The sequence below is a fragment of the Lissotriton vulgaris genome, chromosome 4_1 (assembly GCF_964263255.1).
Source record: "Lissotriton vulgaris chromosome 4_1, aLisVul1.2, whole genome shotgun sequence".
Lineage (NCBI taxonomy): Eukaryota > Metazoa > Chordata > Amphibia > Caudata > Salamandridae > Lissotriton > Lissotriton vulgaris.
Window position 1 is genome coordinate 1,133,230,740 of NC_141691.1, and position 21,800 is coordinate 1,133,252,539.

The following is a 21,800-nucleotide window of genomic DNA, read 5'->3' on the forward strand; positions in this document are numbered from 1 at the left end:
GCAATACAGCCCTCAACATACGTCGACTGCACAGAATATTGAGTAGAGCGTCCACTATACTGGAACCAGCAGTTATAGTTTCGTTAGATCCCACTATGGCGTTTGATATGATTGAGTGGCCCTATTTATTTGCGGTCTTAGACAAGTTAGGTTTTGGGCAAAAATATACTAGCTGGATTAGACTCCTGTACTCTGGCCCAATGGCCCGGTGGTGGTCAATAATCGTAAGTCCCTGGATGTTCAACTCGGTAGAGGTACCCCGCAAGTGTGTCCCCTGTCTCCACTCCTGTTTACATTATAAGTGGAGCCATTGGCGGCTTGGATCCGGCAAGACCGATCCATCTGCGGATTGCGGTGGTCACCAGACCGGGAAGACAAGGTATCGCTGTATGCAGATGTCAACCTACTGTATCTCACAAATCCTAGAGGTTCATTAATCTGCCTCCTTGACGTGCTGGTAATATTTGGAAGGTACTCGGGATTTACTGTAAACTGGCTCAAATCGATGGTCTTCGTCCTAAAGGGTGAACCACCTATAATACCGAGAAGTTGCCTGATTTGAATCACGTCAAAAGGGTTCCGCTACCTCGGAATCTACTTGATCCTAGACTCGAAACTCCGTCATGCCCAGAATCTGGATCTAACTCAGCAAAGACTCAAGACTGATGTTGGGCACTGGAGATCTCTTCCTCTATCCATGTTAGGCAGGGCAATCCTTTTTAAGATGCCAGCGCTCCCACGTTTTCTATATGTACTTCAGAATACGATAGATCCGGTTCCCGTGTCCTATTTCAAAGAAATCGAGAGTCTCCAGAGGCAGCTCTTGTGGGAGGGCAGACCACCTAATGCATTCTCCAAATTGACCCTTAACTGGTATGACAGGGGAATGAATCTTCCAGACTTAAAGAAGTACTACTGGGCGTCTCAGCTAGCAGCGATCAATCCCAGGATCTATGGGCGACCAGATGACCCTGCTACGCCATGGACAGATGGCTGCTCCCAGGGGGGGACTATACAGGAGCGCTATACTCAAAACCCCATAAATACCCGCTGACTGGACCTACAGCAAATGCAGTACAAGTATGGCATGCAGCCACCAAACACCTGCAATGGGAGAATAAACTCACACTCACCACACCACTGTGGAGCTTGGAGAAACTGGGTAACCTCTGGAAATCCAAGGGGTTCAATAAATGGGATCTTATAGTAATCTCCTGAATCAAAGACATTTGGGGGGAAGGAAAGATACAATTGTTTCCGACACTACAAGCGCAATATAAATTATCAGACACTGAGAGTTACCGTTACCTTCAAATCCGCCATGCATTGATCACTCATGTACCCAGTGGCACATCAGTCCCGTAAGCCTCCCCCCTGGAAGATAGAGTTATGGATGGACATCTTCCCGAAGAGACCATATCCCTAATATACAGGAAATTGATTAACACCATGGAGAATCCGTTATCGGTCGTCAGAGGGAAATGGACCGGAGACAGTCTAGAACTTGACGATGAAGACTGGCAAGAGGCAATCTCCTCCCTGCGAGTGGTCGCAATCCAAGCCAGGCTGAGGTTACTACAGCTAAAAATATTGCACAGGGTCTATGTCACGGGTCCGGGCCTGGTTTCTATGGGACAGGTGGAGAGTGCAGACGGGGGTGTGGGGAGCTAGGTACGTTCATGCACGTGCTGTGGAACTGTCAACAGATAGTACAGTACTGGACAAACATTCATCGCGTATTGCGATCTGTATTGGGGGTGGACATGCAGCTGGAAGCTTGTAGATGCATATTAAATGTCTGGGAGCCTTCAGAGCTCAATACATACACCACTCAATGGGCTACACTTGCATACAGGATAGCGAAACGTAACATCGCACAGCTGTGGGGAGCTGGTCAACTGCCCCAGGTGGGGAAATGGAAGGAAGATCTAGACTGGTGCATGTACAGAGAAAAGTCAGTCTTCATAGCGAGGGGATGCCCTGGGAAATGGATTAAGATATGGGGAGCATGGAACCGGTATAGAGGGAGACATCTGTCTCCCGCCAAGCCGTCAGGTGGACTTGGACACTCTTGATACTCCTTAAACTGGCTCATGTAATACTTGTGATGTATCGTGCATAATGTGAAGTGTCTCTGTGATGGTCGAAACATCATGCTTGTATCTAATGACATGTGATTTGGTCGAATTATTTAATAAAACGAAATATTTAAAAAAAATGCCATTTGAAACAACTTAAATTTGCCAGTGATGGTTTACTAAGCTAACTGTAACATGTGCCCCCACCATGCTCTACTTATGACCTCACGTTACTTCACTCAACATGCTGAATGGCATCATTGATTACATCACCGATAATCTCATTCATATCATTATCCAATTAGGTGTTCAGATTCCTGTTAGCTATACCATCAGTTCTGCTTTTTAACAAATGCAGTTCCTCTGCACTACACTGATCATTTATGGACTTCCTTAAGTCATTTCTCCATTGTGGAGCCCCCAGACTATAGCCAACATATAGCTGTATGTCTTCTGGTAGAACAGGAAACAGGTTCACATACTTGCATATCATTGTCTTTCGTCCTTGGCCTTTTATACATTTACAAGAGACAATGTTCAATACCTACAATCCCCTGAATCCTGTGATTACTCCACAGCTTATTTGATTAAAGTCAGCATCTTCTGCCCTACATCTTGCGGGAGTCCTCCCATTTATCCAAATTCATTTTATGTAGTATTTTCAGGGTGAGGTAGTCTTCTGTTTCTTTTTGAATTGAGGAAGCATAAACCTAAACTCACTGACCTAATGTCAGTACAGACTTGCTCCTATTCGCCACTCAATATAGACCTACAACAGTTTTCTGCCCAGCATTTTTTAACAGACATCCGGGCTTGTACGCAATCCGTTTATAACTCTTGCTACAAAACTGTAACTTTGTGTATCTCAGAAATCAATTATAAGAGAGCAGAAAATGTTTGTGCAGTTGTAGGTTGTTGGGGAAAACCCAATCCTTGTTTCTGTGGCAGCCCATGTCAGTCTGGAGTAAAAAAAGAATAGTTCTCTCTGCACCTCAAACTGGTTCTGCGCCTTCTCAAAGCGAATACACTTCTCATCTATAGATACATGCTCTATGTCAAAACAATGGCTTTCTCTCCAACGAGTTGCCACTTTGCCCATTCGTTGTGAATGGAAGTGGGGCTAATCCCATAAAGATGCAACCCAAATGATAGAGTGTCCACCCATCTAGCCTATATTTGTTAGATTTAGTCGATGTGGCACATGGAATGTAACTTGTTAATGGGCTTCTGCCTCCCATGCCTGAACCCTAAAAAACAATGTTATACTGTCTCAGTCTATACTTGGGCTCACAGTCATTTTGTCCTCCATTGGACTCCTTTTCCCACCACTTCACTAAGAATTGCAGTTGTGAGGCCAGGTACTATAACAGAATGTCTGGGAGAGACTGATTATACAGACACTTTAGGACTCCTAGCTTAACATGGGAGCAGAAGCCAGGCCTTAGTATTTGTCATTACTATTCTCCAAGTCTTTAAAGAGTTTTCCTGACATTATACCCTGTTAGACATAAAGATATTTGGGCAAGATATTAGTTTTGATTAAAGCAACTCTCCCAATCAGCAATAAGGGCAGTTTTGCTCAGAAGTGTTCAGAGTTATACAGCCCTTCCATAATCCTACCTATGTTCCCTTCAAAGCTCTGCAGGCTTAAGTGACCCAAATGCCTAGATACTTGAAGCCAACAATTTTGTATTGTACACACAAAACAACAACCGAATCCGGAGGCAGAAAAAAACAGCTATGTTGGCAGTTAATGATCAATCCAGAAATCGGTGCAAAAAGGGGCATTTGTTGTGAGATTTTCAGGGTCACCCGGGTCACAGATGTAGACCAAGAATCCAAGAATTCATCTACATAGAGTAGGATTACTTGTGTATAACCACTTGTTCGAATACTCAATTCATGCATATCAATCAGTCAAACAATTATGGGGAAAGGAGAGTAACCTGCATACCCCCCCCCCCCCCACCAATTGTCCATTTCTAAAAGACTACACATGCTGTTTTACCCTAACTATAGTTGTCGTGTAAAGAGTTTGATCCTTTACCGCAGCTGTATCACTGTAGGGCTATAAATGGAAATTGCCTGTCTATGAATTCAAAGGCCTTTCACCTGTCTAGTGAGTCGACTGCACATTCACCATAGTGTAAGTCACAAATCTTTGGACATGACGGTGGAGTCTCACGATTTGCATTGTGTTTCTACCAGGTATAAATCCAGATTGGTTGGGGTGGACCAAAGTGTGGACCACACCTGACAGACGAACTGCTATCTCCTTTTTCAGTATTTCTGCATCTAAATTTGCATTGACAATGGCTGATACATGTAACACTCAATTAGGTCTTTACCCAGTTTAGAGGCGAGCATCATCAACGCCTTACTTAAGATTTCTGGCAAAACGTGTTTCCAGTGCCTCATTGTAGATGTCCTGTAGTTTATCCACTAGAATGCCTGAGAATTCCCTATGAAGCTATTAGTATACAGGCTGTATTGGATGGTTGAACCTAGCACATACTTTTAACCACTTCTAAGAGCTATGCACTTGATAGACGCTGCCCCAACACAAAGCTTTGCTCATTCTACAGATGCTGGAGATCAATAGCCTCAAACTATCTTCCTACGGTTTTACCATTTGCATCCCCATCCCTCTATAAAGTGGGGCAAGTACTTGGTAAATGTATCCTTGATTCCAGTTTGGGACTAAATATTCCTTTTTGACTCCCCTTGTATGCAATGGAAATTGGTTGTAAGATTCTTCTCTTTCAATAAGTCATGCAAGGATTTTGCTTACTTTATCTCCCTCTCACAGGAGACTCTGGTTATATGATGTGTGAACACATTTATTGAATCTGTCATGCACTGTCTGCAGAGTGCGCTGATCTGCAGTCAACCCTGCTTCTATTGTACTGTAATGTAGTGTTTACGGATAACATATACTGTGGACTTGGTGGCAAACTGACTCTGTACACCCCCACTGAATGTCAGCCAATGTTTTTGCATTAGCTAGCTCGCGGTGCCACTAGAATCTCCTGTTATCCGAGAGATTAGTTTTTGCAACTTCAGAACATTATAACCTCACACTCGTGGAAACAATATACTACTTTTCACCAAGTCACTCGTGCTTGCTTGTTTTGCTCTCCGAGAGCTACGCAGAAGAAACAGTCGAGCGTGTTTACAATAAGAATTTATTGTATCGTTGTTCTTCTCATGTAAATTAAGTGTGCTGCTACACCTGTAACACTGTAACAGAGATATAGAACCAGCAGTACAGTGAATAAAAAGAAATAATATTGTTCTACCATTTTGCAATACTCATGAACACATACATGAATATAGAATGCATTTATAAAATAAAGTGTGTACTCCTAAGATGCCTGTCTAGATATGCCTAAGTCTACCTAGCATGTAAGTAGGTGTGAAATTGCCTAAGTCCAAGAGCCTAAGTTTAAGAGCCAAGAATCCCACTAGGATTTAGTCGAACCCCCATACCTGAATAGTGAGAGTGTGAGACTTTGTCCTGGACTCGAGCTGGACACCCCACAAGGGATCGTCAGACCATTGCCAGCTGGAGCGATGGCATACCGGAGCCACAGCGTCTCTGGCGAGTGTGTCAGTCTTGAAGTCTTGGTTCTTTCCTGCCTACTGATAACAAGAGGTGCTGTATTTATACAGTATGTGCGTATGTTCCACTTTGTTCAGTATGAGGATGACATTGGGGCTTAAACCTTGTGCGTCGATGGGAGAGGTGAAGTGGACCTCCTGTAATGTAATGTAATGTAATGTATGTGTCTTGTAAAGTGCACTGCTGCCCTGAGGCGTCGTGGCACTGTAGACCGCTGGGGAACCCGTCCTGGCTATCCCTGTGAGATGGTCCCTACTGGGTATCTCCAAGGTAAAACCAGGCATCCCCGGCGAATATGGGGGGCCGTTGTAGAGATGAGGCAAGCTAATGCCCAGAGTTGCCGAGTGTGATCACTGGTTAGAGTAGGCACCGAGGCGAGAATTATCGAGTCCGCTGACCCTGGTCCACGACCCTGCCGCGTCGGGAATTGAACCCTGGTCCCGGGCCGTTCTCTGCTTCCGGGTCTGCCGCCTCTAACCAGTGAGCCACACCACACCACTCCACCGCAGTCTGCCCTTATTTGGAGTTATGTCCTTATAAGGCTCGATCATATGAAATGACGGGGAGATGATGTAGGGAAAGCATACAATGATCCCTAGACCTATATCAGGGTACTGATATGAGATATAACAGTACTTGTATTTCGCATCCCCAGGCCCTAGGTCCAGTTGACACTCTAGGTCCCTCAACTTGTGTTTAAGTTGGGTTTGCATTCCAGACACCTTACTAATGAATAACCCTCTTATTACTGCTTTATTGGCTTCCTATTCAGAACTCCCTAAACACTACTCCAGTTTGTGTTCCTGTAGCTCTGGACCTCATGTTTATGCATGGTGCAAAATTCCCTGTCCAACGGATCCTCAAGTTGAAGTCACCACTTACGTATTATACACTTTCTAGTCCTCCTCCACACATAATCTATTTGAAGCAGAACGTGAACGGGCTACCCCATGGCCAATTTCAACAGACTGACTCAATATCTATCTTAGATTGAAGGATCAAATGCAGTTCACTTATGCCCCCTCATATCAGAGTATAAGGACTCCGGTCTACCAAGCTCTTCTCAACATGGGCATCATGCGCTTTCTTCAATGTATTCTGCACTATCATATTGTGGCCTGAAGCTTTATTATACTTATTTTTCAAAATGTTTGAAATTCAGGTCTTGCTTCTCTGTCTGTTGACAAGTGTCTAAAGTGGTGTAATGTGATCAGGAGTATTGCCCAGTTGCCCTGTCTGTGTGAGGGCAAAAGGAGGATTTTGAGACGGTTTCTTTGAACAGCAACAGTTAGGGCCTTTGTATTGCTACATTGCTAGCAAAAAGCATTATGCCATAAAGTATACAGCTGCCCACAAGGGCCGGCAAAGGGAAATTTCAGGGTTGGGGTGCATAGGGGTGCCAGGGTCCCATGCCTTGACTCTCTAGCCTCAGCTCGGGGCCCTGTGCTCATTTGAGTAAAGAGGTAGTCCCCACGACTCAGCACGAAGCCTGCCTGTCCTCCCGTAAGGGGACATGCACAGCCACCATCATGCTTGTTTGAGCTAAAGAAGTGATTCCCCCGGTGTACCACTCACTCTGCCCTCAAACAAATAGACACGTGAGGATCCTGTTGCGCCATCTCAGGCCCCTTCGTCTCATCTGCTCCAGGTATCACCATAGTTGGGAAGGCACCCCAGATCAGCCGTGAGCCAGGCACTGACATGGTGCAGAGGTCTTGACTCACAATGTCATGGCAATAAGACAGACAGCCACACCTTAAGAGCAGGCTCATCTGTGTCCACAGCGACACATTTTTGGGCACCTTGGCTCTTTCCATCAGCTGACTGGGGAAGGAATGGTCATCAGATTCCTTGATAAATAGTCTATTGTGTGTGCCAAAGTGTCTGGGACCAATGAAGTCATGTTCGGACACTGCTTAGGGCTGTAGAATCTGTAATTGTAGATGGTAGGTAGATATGCAGGATTTTGCAGGATAAGAATGTTGATTGGGGCTCCACAACTATGTGTGCTTGGCCATATTTCAAACCACTTTACCTTTTTTGCAAAACAATCCAGTTCTGTTTTTGCAGAAGATTGTATGAAAGTCATGTTTAAATTAGTTAAAGGTAAAATGCTTCACAGTATGAGTAAGAAGCAAATACTTGCAAAGTGCAATTTTATGCTGTTTAAAGATTTCACTTGTGCTTTACTTTGCCTAAAATATCTTCTCATGCCTCAATAGATGTTCCCCAAAACTCATGTTTTTCTCATACCTATGTCAATTATAATTAGTGCGTTTTATTCTAAATGTTGTTTTGCTTTGCAGATTATTTTTCTTACCACGCTGTTTTACCTGTTAAGTTCCAGTGGTGATCATTACAAGCCAGTCAAATGGGTGATTAGTTTGACGCCTCTGTCTCAGCCCGGTCCATCCTCCAATATAGTTGGCAATTCTGTGGAGGAAGCCATAAGGTAAACTGGTTTCTTTTTATAATCTGCAATGAATTGTATCACTCATGCACATTGTACATGAAAACAAAGTATACAATTAAATATTTTGTGTTGTGTGCAAATATTTTTTTATGTTAACGACACTGGAAGATGCTTCTTTTCAACACAGTAATTCACAAGAAAAGGCAATATCAAACTTAAAAGTAAAACACAAGAAGACAGCTTAACAAATGACTTCATTTAAAAACCCCCGTGTAGTTATCGTGTAATGTAATTTACAACCACAGAACACTTATTTCTATAGTGCCTACGTCCTATCTTTGCTCCTCTGTCTTTGATCTTACAAAATGTTCCCAAGAATGAATTTGAAAATGGGCAGTGGCAACATTTATTTTGCTCATTATCTACAGAAGCCAACCTTCTTAGATTTTGAATCCTCAACTCCTGTGGCTGGAGCAGAAACTCCTAGTATCACTGTTTCAAATTTAGGGCATTCTGCACTGGTTCCAAGGACATACATAATAATACTACACATTTCTTCCCAACTTTGTTGATTGGAACCGTAGTGTCAGGTGTTCAATGTACTCCTAGTTAGGTTCTAGCTACTACTTTATTAGTACTTTTTGTGATCAAAGTTTTGCTATTTTCTTACCTTCATCTCCTAAATCCCTCCGATTGGGTGACTGTGCAACTACACTCTAGCTTTAAGTGAAGCATATCACACAATTTAGGAGGTTGCATCAGTTGAACTGCAAGATGTCTGCGCCTTGTTAATGGAAAATAGTATGGTATATGCCTCGCTCAGTGTGCTAATATATTTTCAGGCTCCCTATGCAACAGCCTGCCTTGCATATAGAGCAAGTGTGTACCAATGTCTTATTGAAATCACTCTCGCTGGTACCACTCAAGCGGTGAAAATAATCATGGCAATGTTTTAAAGCATGTAATTGCAAGAGATAATTCCCTGCCGACTGGTTCCAAGCTTGTCCCTGGTGTCACAATCGAAGGGGGCAGTGTGAAGTGCCCGGCATTGAAACCATCAACTGCAAAGAATACCGTGCACTGCCAAGTCAAACTCAGCTCCTTGTCTTTGCAGGGAAACTGCTTCACTGAAGAACTGAGCTAATCTTGTCTTTCGAGGCATATTGCTGCACCTATGCTGAATTGTGAGGTGAAGTCTCTCCCTCCCTAAAAGTCATTCTGTGGCCAGGGTCTACTGCCCTTTACTGGTTCTCTGGAGACTTGCACCAGAGAGTTAAATTCAGCTCCTCCAATGTATCATTTTATGCCGCAATCCCAGTCTAACAGAGTAGATACCTCTACGGACTCCTCTTTGACTACCACAGTAAGCTCAGCAGGCGGGTATTGAGAAGGAGAAAAGCTCGCACTCAGCTGGTCTCCTACACGGCTCAGAAGAAGTGTAAGAGGCAAGCCTTCCTTAGTGTTCAGACTCACCCAGAGTCTACCGCAAAGAACAAGAGGCGCATAAATTAGGTGAAGCACTGGAAGGCTCAGACTTCTCCCTCTTTCACATTTCTCCAGTCGTACTTGGAAGTCGCTTTGACATTGGAGACACACTAATAAAGAGTATGAAACCTTGCTACCTGTTCTGCCAGTCCATTTCCTTGAGAATCCGGATTTGACACCAGTCTCTCATAAGCAAACTTTCACTCTTAGGAGTCCCACCTGGTACATGGAGTCCAGCTTTTCAGTACTAAATATCCTGCTGCTGTTCCTTCCCCAGTGATTGTGGGCTCTCTGATGGACAGGTTGGCTTCATTAGATATTTTGAGCCAGGAATAACTGGAGGAGAAACCCCCACCTATTACCCTGTGGAACTGGCTTCAGAAATTTCTTTCAGGCTGTCCTCCATCTTTGCTCAGCATTGTTCTGGATGCTGTTAGCACAAAGTCTGTATCCCAAATTACCAAGTTTTTCTGAGTGGGGCACCCACCTTCCACGCTACATTCCCCACATCACTGTTGCTACTGTGAAGGTCAAATGATCAGCCCATGGCTCCAACCCTCCTGACTGAGCCCAGGAGATCTGTCTGTTGCTCAGATACCTATCCCATCCTCTGTACCAAATACATGTGTACCTGCTGTACAGTCAGGAATGTATGATTCATCCTTGGGACGCCCTTCTTGCCTCACCCCCCAAAAAGAACCTTCTTGAAAACACTGGGCACTGACATGGACACCAGTCTAGAAGCAGGTACCCATGACTATGAGGAACTGCTTTCCACGGGATGCTGTCATGTGGCAGCAAGTCATTGGAGGTACTAACCATTGCAAGACCAGTGTCCTTGCTAGAGAATGAGGGCTTCAGTGCCTTGGTGGCTACAACAGTTCCCCACCATGACTGTTAGACCTGGCACCTTGGCGTGAGTTTCCCTTCCACTTTTTGCTGGTGTGCCTCCGATGTTTTGCTGGTTTTCCGATACTCAGGGCACTGCGCCACGGCCGACCCGTGCCGCAGTGCAAGTGCTCCCTACTGTAAATTGTACATGTGATTGATGTCCATGATTGGTGCATTGGATTTACTGTTAGTCCCTAGTAAAGCGCACTAGGAGTGCCAGGGCTTGTGAATGCCAATACTGCTAGTGGGCCTGCAGCGCTGGTTGCGCCACCCACAGACAGACCAGGGACAGACTGATTTGCATATAGCCAGGTTCTGAGCTGGGATGGGGCAGTGAGATAAATAACGGTGATGGATCAAGCCCTGATCTTTGGACTGGGTAAGAGTGGTCTGCTTAATTCAGACACTCTGTTCATCACCACCCCCTTTTCTGAATCGTTTTTGGCCACTATAGGTGTGGCAGGGTATACTCAGACATGAGTCCCTTTCTCACTGCTCCATCAGGATTCAAGCAAGCCAGGCCGAAGACGGCTGAAATGCCAGAAACCGGTCCCCGGTAACTTGTCTCCTTTCTGGTGAAGAATTGGCTTGGTAGTTTAGTCTGCCCTGTTCCCATGATGCACTGGGCCAGGGACAGACTGATTTGCATATAGCCAGGTTCTGAGCTGGGATGGGGCAGTGAGATAAATAACGGTGATGGATCAAGCCCTGATCTTTGGACTGGGTAAGAGTGGTCTGCTTAATTCAGACACTCTGTTCATCACCACCCCCTTTTCTGAATCGGTTGCGCCACCCACAGAAGCAGCCTTAAGATGTGTCTAGGGTCCGCCATTGCAGACCCCGCGTGCAGTCTCGTACTGTCATGCCGGCTGGGCAAGTGCACTCACTCGCCAGCCCTGAACCTTCCCTTGACTGCATATTAGTCACCCCTATGGTAGGCCTGCGGGCAGGGTGCATTGTATGTGTAAGGTAGGACAAGCCCTGATGTGTGTGGCATGTCCTAGTAGTGAATTACAACTAAACTCGTTTTTCACTATTGAAGGCTACCTGCTCCCGTTAGGCCAGAATGGGCTGCTGGAATTATTACACTCTATAATCCCAGCAGGCTCAGGGAGCATGGTAGAGAGTCGTGTTTAGTATGCCTGAACTCAGAATAATAAAATATTTCTTTTAGTAAAGTTTATTTTAATATCCTGTGTTTGCAAATGCTACTTTTAGAAAGTTAGCATTTGCTTGCCTAACCATTTCAGCCCGCCTCTGCTGGTATGTGTATCTGACTGTCTGGGACATGTGAGTGACAGGGCTGGGGGATGACCGGTGGTGAATGCGCAGATTACACCTTAGTGGGAGGTAGGAGTGGCTCTTGACTCTGAATCTTGCTGTGCTCTGCCACCACAATGCTGGCTCCACCCTCCTGGGGAGCGACTGATGACTCAGCCGACACCTGGCCCAGGAAGGGCGAAGCCTCATCAACAAGGTACTTCTGGCTGCCCCTGTCCACACAATGCTGGCTCCACCTCCTGTGGGGCGTCTGATGTGCCTGCCCCTCACACTGAAAGCAGAAGCCGGATTGCACCCACCAGAGTACTCAAGGACTGAAAGTGGCTATGCAAAGGCCCCCCTGGCCTGCGAGAACAAAAGAAATGCAGTATAAAAGTAGGAGCCCTGCTCCTTGTAAATTAGATCCTGTTTGTGCTACAGAAGGAACTCTGCCCGACGAGAAGGACCTGGAAGGACAAGGAGGAGTGCTGACTCTTGCCTGTGTCTGGTGCCTTGCTGCCGAAGGAGAGGAAAAGAAAAGACTACAAGAAGACTTTTGCTTTGTGAAACTTTGTGCCAAACTCTGCTAAGAGATCTCCAAGGGCTTGCCGCTAAACTTGCCCCCTGACCAGCGCCCCAGGACCAGTGGGCGCTACACCCTGAAGAAAGCGACTGTGTGTGCTGCTTATCGCTGCAGTACTGACGGAGGAGTCTGGGAGCACTAGGCAATCCTGCCACGCTCCCCGTAATCCAAATATAAATAACAAAAGAGGATTGCCAGTACTGATAACAGAAAAGTAATATATGTGACTTCAAACACAGTACTTGAAACAACATTCAAGACCGGAGGCTAGTCAATAGCTTTTATTATTCTTTATGATTTGATCAAAAACGATCATATTTTATCAAATACATATTCAAAAAAACAGACATATAAAACGTATTCAGCAGGAGATCCAATTTAGGGAATCATTCACCATGTCAAACATATCACAGACATACAACAAGCAGCCACTCATGGGGGGAAGGGGATACAATGGCTAAGAAAGCTACAAGAAATACAAAAAATGCAATATTTACAATATAATACCAGACACGAAACAAGAAGGAAAGCCAAAGTCTGCGAAACACTTAAACAGTGTTATCACTTGATATTTAGTCAAACACAAAGTACATTCCTATATCCAGGTCAAATATCCAAGATACTTTGTAAAACATTAGAAAAAGGTAATGTACACAAAATAGTGATAAGCAACAAAAATCATATCATTAGAGCTTATCTCTCTTGCAGACAGCGATATGGCTGGGGCCTACGCGTTTCGAATCCCGTTGATTTATGGGGATTCTCTTCAGGGCCTTTGATGTTCTCTGTAAAAAATAGAAAAGAGGGGGGGGGAAACAAAGTGTAAGGTAAGAAAAGTAACAAGGTTTATTTAACCAGTGGATCAACATCAGGCACCTCACTCAGTTACCACCCTCCTCTCCACAGACTTACCACCAAGCAGAGATGCAAGGGGCATGGAGGCCTCAACTGCCTAACGGGATGGGATGTAACAGAATCTGAAAAGTTAGTTTAGGGGAGTCAGCAGATTGTAAAAAAATGGAGTTAACAAGCGAACAAAAATGGGAGGCTGTAATTTTACTTACCTTCTCTATTGGAAAAGGCTTTTCTCAGAGGAGGGGCCGGGTGACAGAAATTAGTAGTGGAGAACCTATATAAAGGTAAACATAGAATATATCAGAGAAGGAATTCTGATAAAGATAGGAACACTAAAGGTTTTCTGTGATTCTCACCTAGTGAAGTTCGTCCGAAAGATGCAATGTATGCAGTCGCCAAAGATAAACACTCACATGGGCCGACTAGAAGAATAAAATAGAACTTCAGTGCACATAGACCGCCGAAGACATATTTGGCCGGGTAGGACTAATAGAGAAAGGTCTTACCGAGAACAATAATTCGAGTTCGGGATAGAAAAAGAATTTACGAAGAGTTTCAGTGGGCGCCTTATTAATGTTTGCCGGAGTCTTTCGATGGGCCTTTTCTATCAATCTGAAAGTGAGCCGGCAATGAACAAGTTTAGTAACTTACAGACACAAATGTTCAAACAAAAGGGATTTTAAAAAGCGGCGGCTTACCGCGGTGGCTGGTGACACGCAGGATTCCGCGCAGGGCGGGTCGCAAGAGTATTTCAATTCAAAACGCCTAAACCAGAAATAGCAGATAAGCGTGGGATGGTTAGTAAACGTTATCAATCGCTACGGAGTTACTGAAAAGTTTAAGCAGGCTTACCAGCATCTTTACAACGCTCGGCCAGCGGGAATAAATTTTTAATGGTTGACTAAAACAAGAAGGAAAATGCGGGCATAAGTCAAACCATTCGGAAGGAACGGTAAATAATACCGAAAAGGATTCTGTGGTGAAGTACTTTCGAATGAATAGTCGGACTCGGCGGCGTCTGTGACAGCACTGAACACTGGCTCATGCGCAGTAGCAGGTTAGTGCTGCACTGCTCTTTCTATATACCTAGACCCGGTTGAAGCGATCCGCCCTCTCAGTGGCCAAGGTTGCTAGGGAAATACGGACCGGAGTGGGGGTTCTCTCGCAATGGATGAAATAACAAGAATACCGGCTGTGGTGAGAGTTAGCGGGCATACAAATCATTTAATGGACAGTTTGTAGCACACAACAAGAGCTTATAGTTTGAAAATTTCGCTCAATTCGTTGAGCCCAGATACTGCTGTGTCAAACTTAACTATGAGAAATGCTTCTCGTTTGGATAAAGCCAAATTTAGATCTCCTCCTCTAGGATTTCTTTCTATTTTAGAAATCACTGTCCACTTTAGATCACTGACTGTATGTTGCAATCGCGTCCAATGTTGCACCAAAGGGGCATTTTCAACTTTCCTTTTGATCCTAGATTTATGCTGTGAAATCCGTTGACGGACCTCTTGGTTCGTTTTGCCTATGTATAGCAAATGGCATGGGCATGTAATGCCATAAACAACGAACTTGCTCTTACAGTTGCTTACAGTATCATGCTTCCAGGAGATTCCATTATGCTGGAACAGGGAACCCTCCACAGTTGATTCACAGCATAAACAAGTACCACATTTGTGGTGTCCGAGGATGGGGGGCATCCCCATCATTTGACGCAAGGTCGGAGGTTTGGAAACAGGCATAGCCGCTCAGACTATGTGGTTGGCAATATTGTTTTCTTTTTTAAAGGCAAATAGAGGCACATTTACAAGACTTTCATCAAGATCCTTTACCCGATGCCAATTTTGTTTTATAACCTTCTTCACACGATTGGCGTTGGGGCAAAAAGTAGTGACACATACCTGCCTTTTTAAATCAGGTTTGGATTTACGTTCCAGGAGCGTCTCGCGTGGGGTCCATTGAGCTCTCTTCATGCAAGTTTTTACAAGTTTTTTAGGGTAACCCCTATCACATAACTTGGATGTTAGATTTTCTGAATGTTTTTGGAAATCTTCTTTAAAGGTACAGTTTCTGCGTACTCGCAGAAACTGCCCGTAAGGGAGATTTTCTTTTAGGTTTCTAGAATGGTTACTGTTGAACATAAGAGACTTGTTCCGATCTGTGGGTTTGATGTATAAGGTGGTCGCCAATTTCCCTTCAGATGGAAAGACCTCCACGTCAAGGAACGCAATCCTGCTTGTAGTTTCTGAAATGCTGAATTTTATGTCAGCAGTCCTGGCATTGAGCCATTGGTGGAAATGGTTAAGGGTGTCACTGTCACCTGTCCATGTCATAAAAACATCATCAATAAAACGGAGCCATGCTCCGATATATTGAGTAAAAGGATTATTATTGTAGATGTACGCATTCTCGTACATGGCCATGAACAGTACTGCCAATTCTGGAGCAAAGGGGCAGCCCATGGCTACCCCTTTGACCTGGTAGTAAAATTCACCATTAAAGCAAAAATAATTTTTCTTTAAGGCAAATGCTGCCAAGTCCACAATGAATTTAGTAGGCACCCGCATGGGCCTCGGTCTGGAATCTAGGAAATGAGTAAGGACTGCTACCGCCTCATCTTGAGGGATCTGTGTATATAGAGCAGTTACATCTAAGGTGACAAGTCTATCTCTGCTTTCACAGAAATCGATGTTTTCTAATTTTTTGATGAAGTCTGTGGTGTCCTGAAGGTAGGATTTGACCTGGATCATGAAATCTTTAAGGAAACAATCTACATATTTTGCTGCCGGCTCCAGCACAGAACCACACCCTGCCACGATGGGTCTGCCTGGCGGGTGGTCTGGGTCTTTATGAATTTTCGGCAGTACGTAAAACATGGGGACTTTAGGATGTTTGATTTTCAAATATTCAAGTTCTTTCGGACCAACAAAACCTAGATCAAAACCTTCTTGCACAATTGCAAAAAGTTCATTCTGAAGGTCCGTGGTGGGATCTTTGTTTATCTTACGGTAACAGTTGGTGTCTTCTAGCTGTTTCATTACTTCAGTGGTGTAGTCATGGCTATCCCACACCACGATAGCACCGCCTTTATCGGCCTGCTTGATTACAACCGTATTATCCGTTTTGAGATTGTTTAAAGCGGTCATCTGTTTTTTAGTGGTGTTAAACTTAATGTATTTTTTCTCTTTTTCCATAGCCGATATGGCAGACAAAACACTTTTCTCAAAAGTCAAAAGGTTTTTTGGGACTTTACTGGCTGGAGGGCAAAAGATGGACTTGTTTCTTAGGCCTGTAACCTCCATAGGCTGAGTGGTAGGGTTTTCACTAAAGAACAGGGTCAGGCGTAGTTTTCTACAAAATTCGATGAATTCTGACTTCATTTTCACGAAGTCAGTTCTCTTAGAAGGCACGAATGACAAACCTTTTGCCAAAATGCTTTCCTCGTCTGATGTTAAAACTTTTTTAGAGAGATTGAAAATTGGCGACGCGTTTAGTTTTTGTAATGCTGTCGTCGTGTTTTCATTTCCCACGGAATGTTGTTCCTCACTCGACCCCTGGGAAGTGTTTGGCCTCTCCCTAAAAAATTCGGCGATTGATTTTGTTGTTGTTGCTGGTTGGCGTTCCAGTTGCGGTTTCTATTGGGGCGATTGTAATTACTAGTGGGCTCACTGTCAGTTCCTGACGAGGAGGTATCAGAAAAAGAAATAAACTGTCTACGAGATCTACCCTGGTTTCCTTGAAGGAAACGTCTAGATTCCGCTTTGGAATAAAAATCAGCCTGTAAGTAGGGATATATATTGTCTAGTGAAAAACCTTTTTTATCTTTTTCGAATTGGTTAGATTTTTGAGTTATAGTGTAGTCTTTAAACTCTTGTACTTCTTTAGCAACCTTTTCCAAGAGTGCCTTGGCGTCTGCTATGGTTGGATTGCCGCTGATTTCGGACTCTAATTTGGCGATTTCAACTAATTCTTCCTTTGATATTCTGACCGCTGTCTCAACTGTTAATACCATAAGGTCCCTACTGCATTTAGTTTCTATCATGGAGAAACCTTTTTTGAATATTGGGTCCTCTGTAAAAATTACAGGTATGTTCTTAATTTGTAGTCCAGCCGGGATGGTGCCTTCTCGGAGGTGTTGCAACAAAAAATGACCATGAAGGTCTGTCCTAATCTGCTTCTTTTTGAGGCGAATTAATTTATCAGATTCGTTGGATGTAGTCGCTGTCTCACTTAAGGTAACTGAGGAGAAGACAGGCGGGTCACTAAGGAGGTTTCTGATGTGATCCTCTGAGTAGGCGAAAGTATCTTTCTCTGCCATTACTCTAAGGAAAGAAATGAAAACAGAAGGGTTAAAGACATACAATAACAGAATTTAGACGTAACAGTGTACACAAGGAAAGATCACAAGAGGAAATATGGAAGGAGGCACCTAGTCAACCTTCGCTCCAGAATTAATGGGTAAAAACAAGAACCTCGCGAGCCAGCGCCCGCTATAATAAACGGAAAACAACTAAGGGTTGGCTCTAATCAGTATGGCTGAGCCGTAATCATAAATAACAAAAGAGGATTGCCAGTACTGATAACAGAAAAGTAATATATGTGACTTCAAACACAGTACTTGAAACAACATTCAAGACCGGAGGCTAGTCAATAGCTTTTATTATTCTTTATGATTTTATCAAAAACGATCATATTTTATCAAATACATATTCAAAAAAACAGACATATAAAACGTATTCAGCAGGAGATCAAATTTAGGGAATCATTCACCATGTCAAACATATCACAGACATACAACAAGCAGCCACTCATGGGGGGAAGGGGATACAATGGCTAAGAAAGCTACAAGAAATACAAAAAATGCAATATTTACAATATAATACCAGACACGAAACAAGAAGGAAAGCCAAAGTCTGCGAAACACTTAAACAGTATTATCACTTGATATTTAGTCAAACACAAAGTACATTCCTATATCCAGGTCAAATATCCAAGATACTTTGTAAAACATTAGAAAAAGGTAATGTACACAAAATAGTGATAAGCAACAAAAATCATATCATTAGAGCTTATCACTCTTGCAGACAGCGATATGGCTGGGGCCTACGCGTTTAGAATCCCGTTGATTTATGGGGATTCTCTTCAGGGCCTTCGATGTTCTCTGTAAAAAATAGAAAAGAGGGGGGGGGGGAACAAAGTGTAAGGTACTAAAAGTAACAAGGTTTATTTAACCAGTGGATCAACATCAGGCACCTCACTCAGTTACCACCCTCCTCTCCACAGACTTACCACAAAGCAGAGATGCAAGGGGCATGGAGGCCTCAACTGCCTAACGGGATGGGATGTAACAGAATCTGAAAAGTTAGTTTAGGGGAGTCAGCAGATTGTAAAAAAATGGAGTTAACAAGCGAACAAAAATGGGAGGCTGTAATTTTACTTACCTTCTCTATTGGAAAAGGCTTTTCTCAGAGGAGGGGCCGGGTGACAGAAATTAGTAGTGGAGAACCTATATAAAGGTAAACATGGAATATATCAAAGAAGGAATTCTGATAAAGATAGGAACACTAAAGGTTTTCTGTGATTCTCACCTAGTGAAGTTTGTCCGAAAGATGCAATGTATGCAGTCGCCAAAGATAAACACTCACATGGGCCGTCTAGAAGAATAAAATAGAACTTCAGTGCACATAGACCGCCGAAGACATATTTGGCCGGGTAGGACTAATAGAGAAAGGTCTTACAGAGAACAATAATTCGAGTTCGGTATAGAAAAAGAATTTACGAAGAGTTTCAGTGGGCGCCTTATTAATGTTTGCCGGAGTCTTTCGATGGGCGTGGTATCAATCTGATAGTACTTCAAGTACTGTGTTTGAAGTCACATATATTACTTTTCTGTTATCAGTACTGGCAATCCTCTTTTGTTATTTATGATTACGGCTCAGCCATACTGATTAGAGCCAACCCTTAGTTGTTTTCCGTTTATTATAGCGGGCGCTGGCTCGCGAGGTTCTTGTTTTTACCCATTAATTCTGGAGCGAAGGTTGACTAGGTGCCTCCTTCCATATTTCCTCTTGTGATCTTTCCTTGTGTACACTGTTACGTCTAAATTCTGTTATTGTATGTCTTTAACCCTTCTGTTTTCATTTCTTTCCTTAGAGTAATGGCAGAGAAAGATACTTTCGCCTACTCAGAGGATCACATCAGAAACCTCCTTAGTGACCCGCCTGTCTTCTCCTCAGTTACCTTAAGTGAGACAGCGACTACATCCAACGAATCTGATAAATTAATTCGCCTCAAAAAGAAGCAGATTAGGACAGACCTTCATGGTCATTTTTTGTTGCAACACCTCCGAGAAGGCACCATCCCGGCTGGACTACAAATTAAGAACATACCTGTAATTTTTACAGAGGACCCAATATTCAAAAAAGGTTTCTCCATGATAGAAACTAAATGCAGTAGGGACCTTATGGTATTAACAGTTGAGACAGCGGTCAGAATATCAAAGGAAGAATTAGTTGAAATCGCCAAATTAGAGTCCGAAATCAGCGGCAATCCAACCATAGCAGACGCCAAGGCACTCTTGGAAAAGGTTGCTAAAGAAGTACAAGAGTTTAAAGACTACACTATAACTCAAAAATCTAACCAATTCGAAAAAGATAAAAAAGGTTTTTCACTAGACAATATATATCCCTACTTACAGGCTGATTTTTATTCCAAAGCGGAATCTAGACGTTTCCTTCAAGGAAACCAGGGTAGATCTCGTAGACAGTTTATTTCTTTTTCTGATACCTCCTCGTCAGGAACTGACAGTGAGCCCACTAGTAATTACAATCGCCCCAATAGAAACCGCAACTGGAACGCCAACCAGCAACAACAACAAAATCAATCGCCGAATTTTTTAGGGAGAGGCCAAACACTTCCCAGGGGTCGAGTGAGGAACAACATTCCGTGGGAAATGAAAACACAACGACAGCATTACAAAAACTAAACGCGTCGCCAATTTTCAATCTCTCTACAAAAGTTTTAACATCAGACGAGGAAAGCATTTTGGCAAAAGGTTTGTCATTCGTGCCTTCTAAGAGAACTGACTTCGTGAAAATGAAGTCAGAATTCATCGAATTTTGTAGAAAACTACGCCTGACCCTGTTCTTTAGTGAAAACCCTACCACTCAGCCTATGGAGGTTACAGGCCTAAGAAACAAGTCCATCTTTTGCCCTCCAGCCAGTAAAGTCCCAAAAAACCTTTTGAATTTTGAGAAAAGTGTTTTGTCTGCCATATCGGCTATGGAAAAAGAGAAAAAATACATTAAGTTTAACACCACTAAAAAACAGATGACCGCTTTAAACAATCTCAAAACGGATAATACGGTTGTAATCAAGCAGGCCGATAAAGGCGGTGCTATCGTGGTGTGGGATAGCCATGACTACACCACTGAAGTAATGAAACAGCTAGAAGACACCAACTGTTACCGTAAGATAAACAAAGATCCCACCACGGACCTTCAGAATGAACTTTTTGCAATTGTGCAAGAAGGTTTTGATCTAGGTTTTGTTGGTCCGAAAGAACTTGAATATTTGAAAATCAAACATCCTAAAGTCCCCATGTTTTACGTACTGCCGAAAATTCATAAAGACCCAGACCACCCGCCAGGCAGACCCATCGTGGCAGGGTGTGGTTCTGTGCTGGAGCCGGCAGCAAAATATGTAGATTGTTTCCTTAAAGATTTCATGATCCAGGTCAAATCCTACCTTCAGGACACCACAGACTTCATCAAAAAATTAGAAAACATCGATTTCTGTGAAAGCAGAGATAGACTTGTCACCTTAGATGTAACTGCTCTATATACACAGATCCCTCAAGATGAGGCGGTAGCAGTCCTTACTCATTTCCTAGATTCCAGACCCAGACCCATGCGGGTGCCTACTAAATTCATTGTGGACTTGGCAGCATTTGCCTTAAAGAAAAATTATTTTTGCTTTAATGGTGAATTTTACTACCAGGTCAAAGGGGTAGCCATGGGCTGCCCCTTTGCTCCAGAATTGGCAGTACTGTTCATGGCCATGTACGAGAATGCGTACATCTACAATAATAATCCTTTTACTCAATATATTGGAGCATGGCTCCGTTTTATTGATGATGTTTTTATGACATGGACAGGTGACAGTGACACCCTTAACCATTTCCACCAATGGCTCAAAGCCAGGACTGCTGACATAAAATTCAGCATTTCAGAATCTACAAGCAGGATTGCGTTCCTTGACGTGGAGGTCTTTCCATCTGAAGGGAAATTGGCGACCACCTTATACATCAAACCCACAGATCGGAACAAGTCTCTTATGTTCAACAGTAACCATCCTAGAAACCTAAAAGAAAATCTCCCTTACGGGCAGTTTCTGCGAGTACGCAGAAACTGTACCTTTAAAGAAGATTTCCAAAAACATTCAGAAAATCTAACATCCAAGTTATGTGATAGGGGTTACCCTAAAAAACTTGTAAAAACTTGCATGAAGAGAGCTCAATGGACCCCACGCGAGACGCTCCTGGAACGTAAATCCAAACCTGATTTAAAAAGGCAGGTATGTGTCACTACTTTTTGCCCCAACGCCAATCGTTTG

At 43.4% G+C, this 21,800-nt stretch overlaps 1 protein-coding gene across 2 annotated transcripts in view; it reads left to right on the forward strand.

The window, feature by feature from the left end:
* TMEM245 (transmembrane protein 245) overlaps positions 1-21,800 on the forward strand; it is a 982,890-nt gene that overhangs the window by 808,371 nt on the left and 152,719 nt on the right. For both annotated transcript variants that reach the window (XM_086965376.1, XM_086965377.1), the window contains one exon: positions 8,007-8,152. In XM_086965376.1, the coding sequence (XP_086821502.1) occupies positions 8,007-8,152 (146 nt within the window). The remainder of the gene's footprint in view (positions 1-8,006; positions 8,153-21,800) is intronic.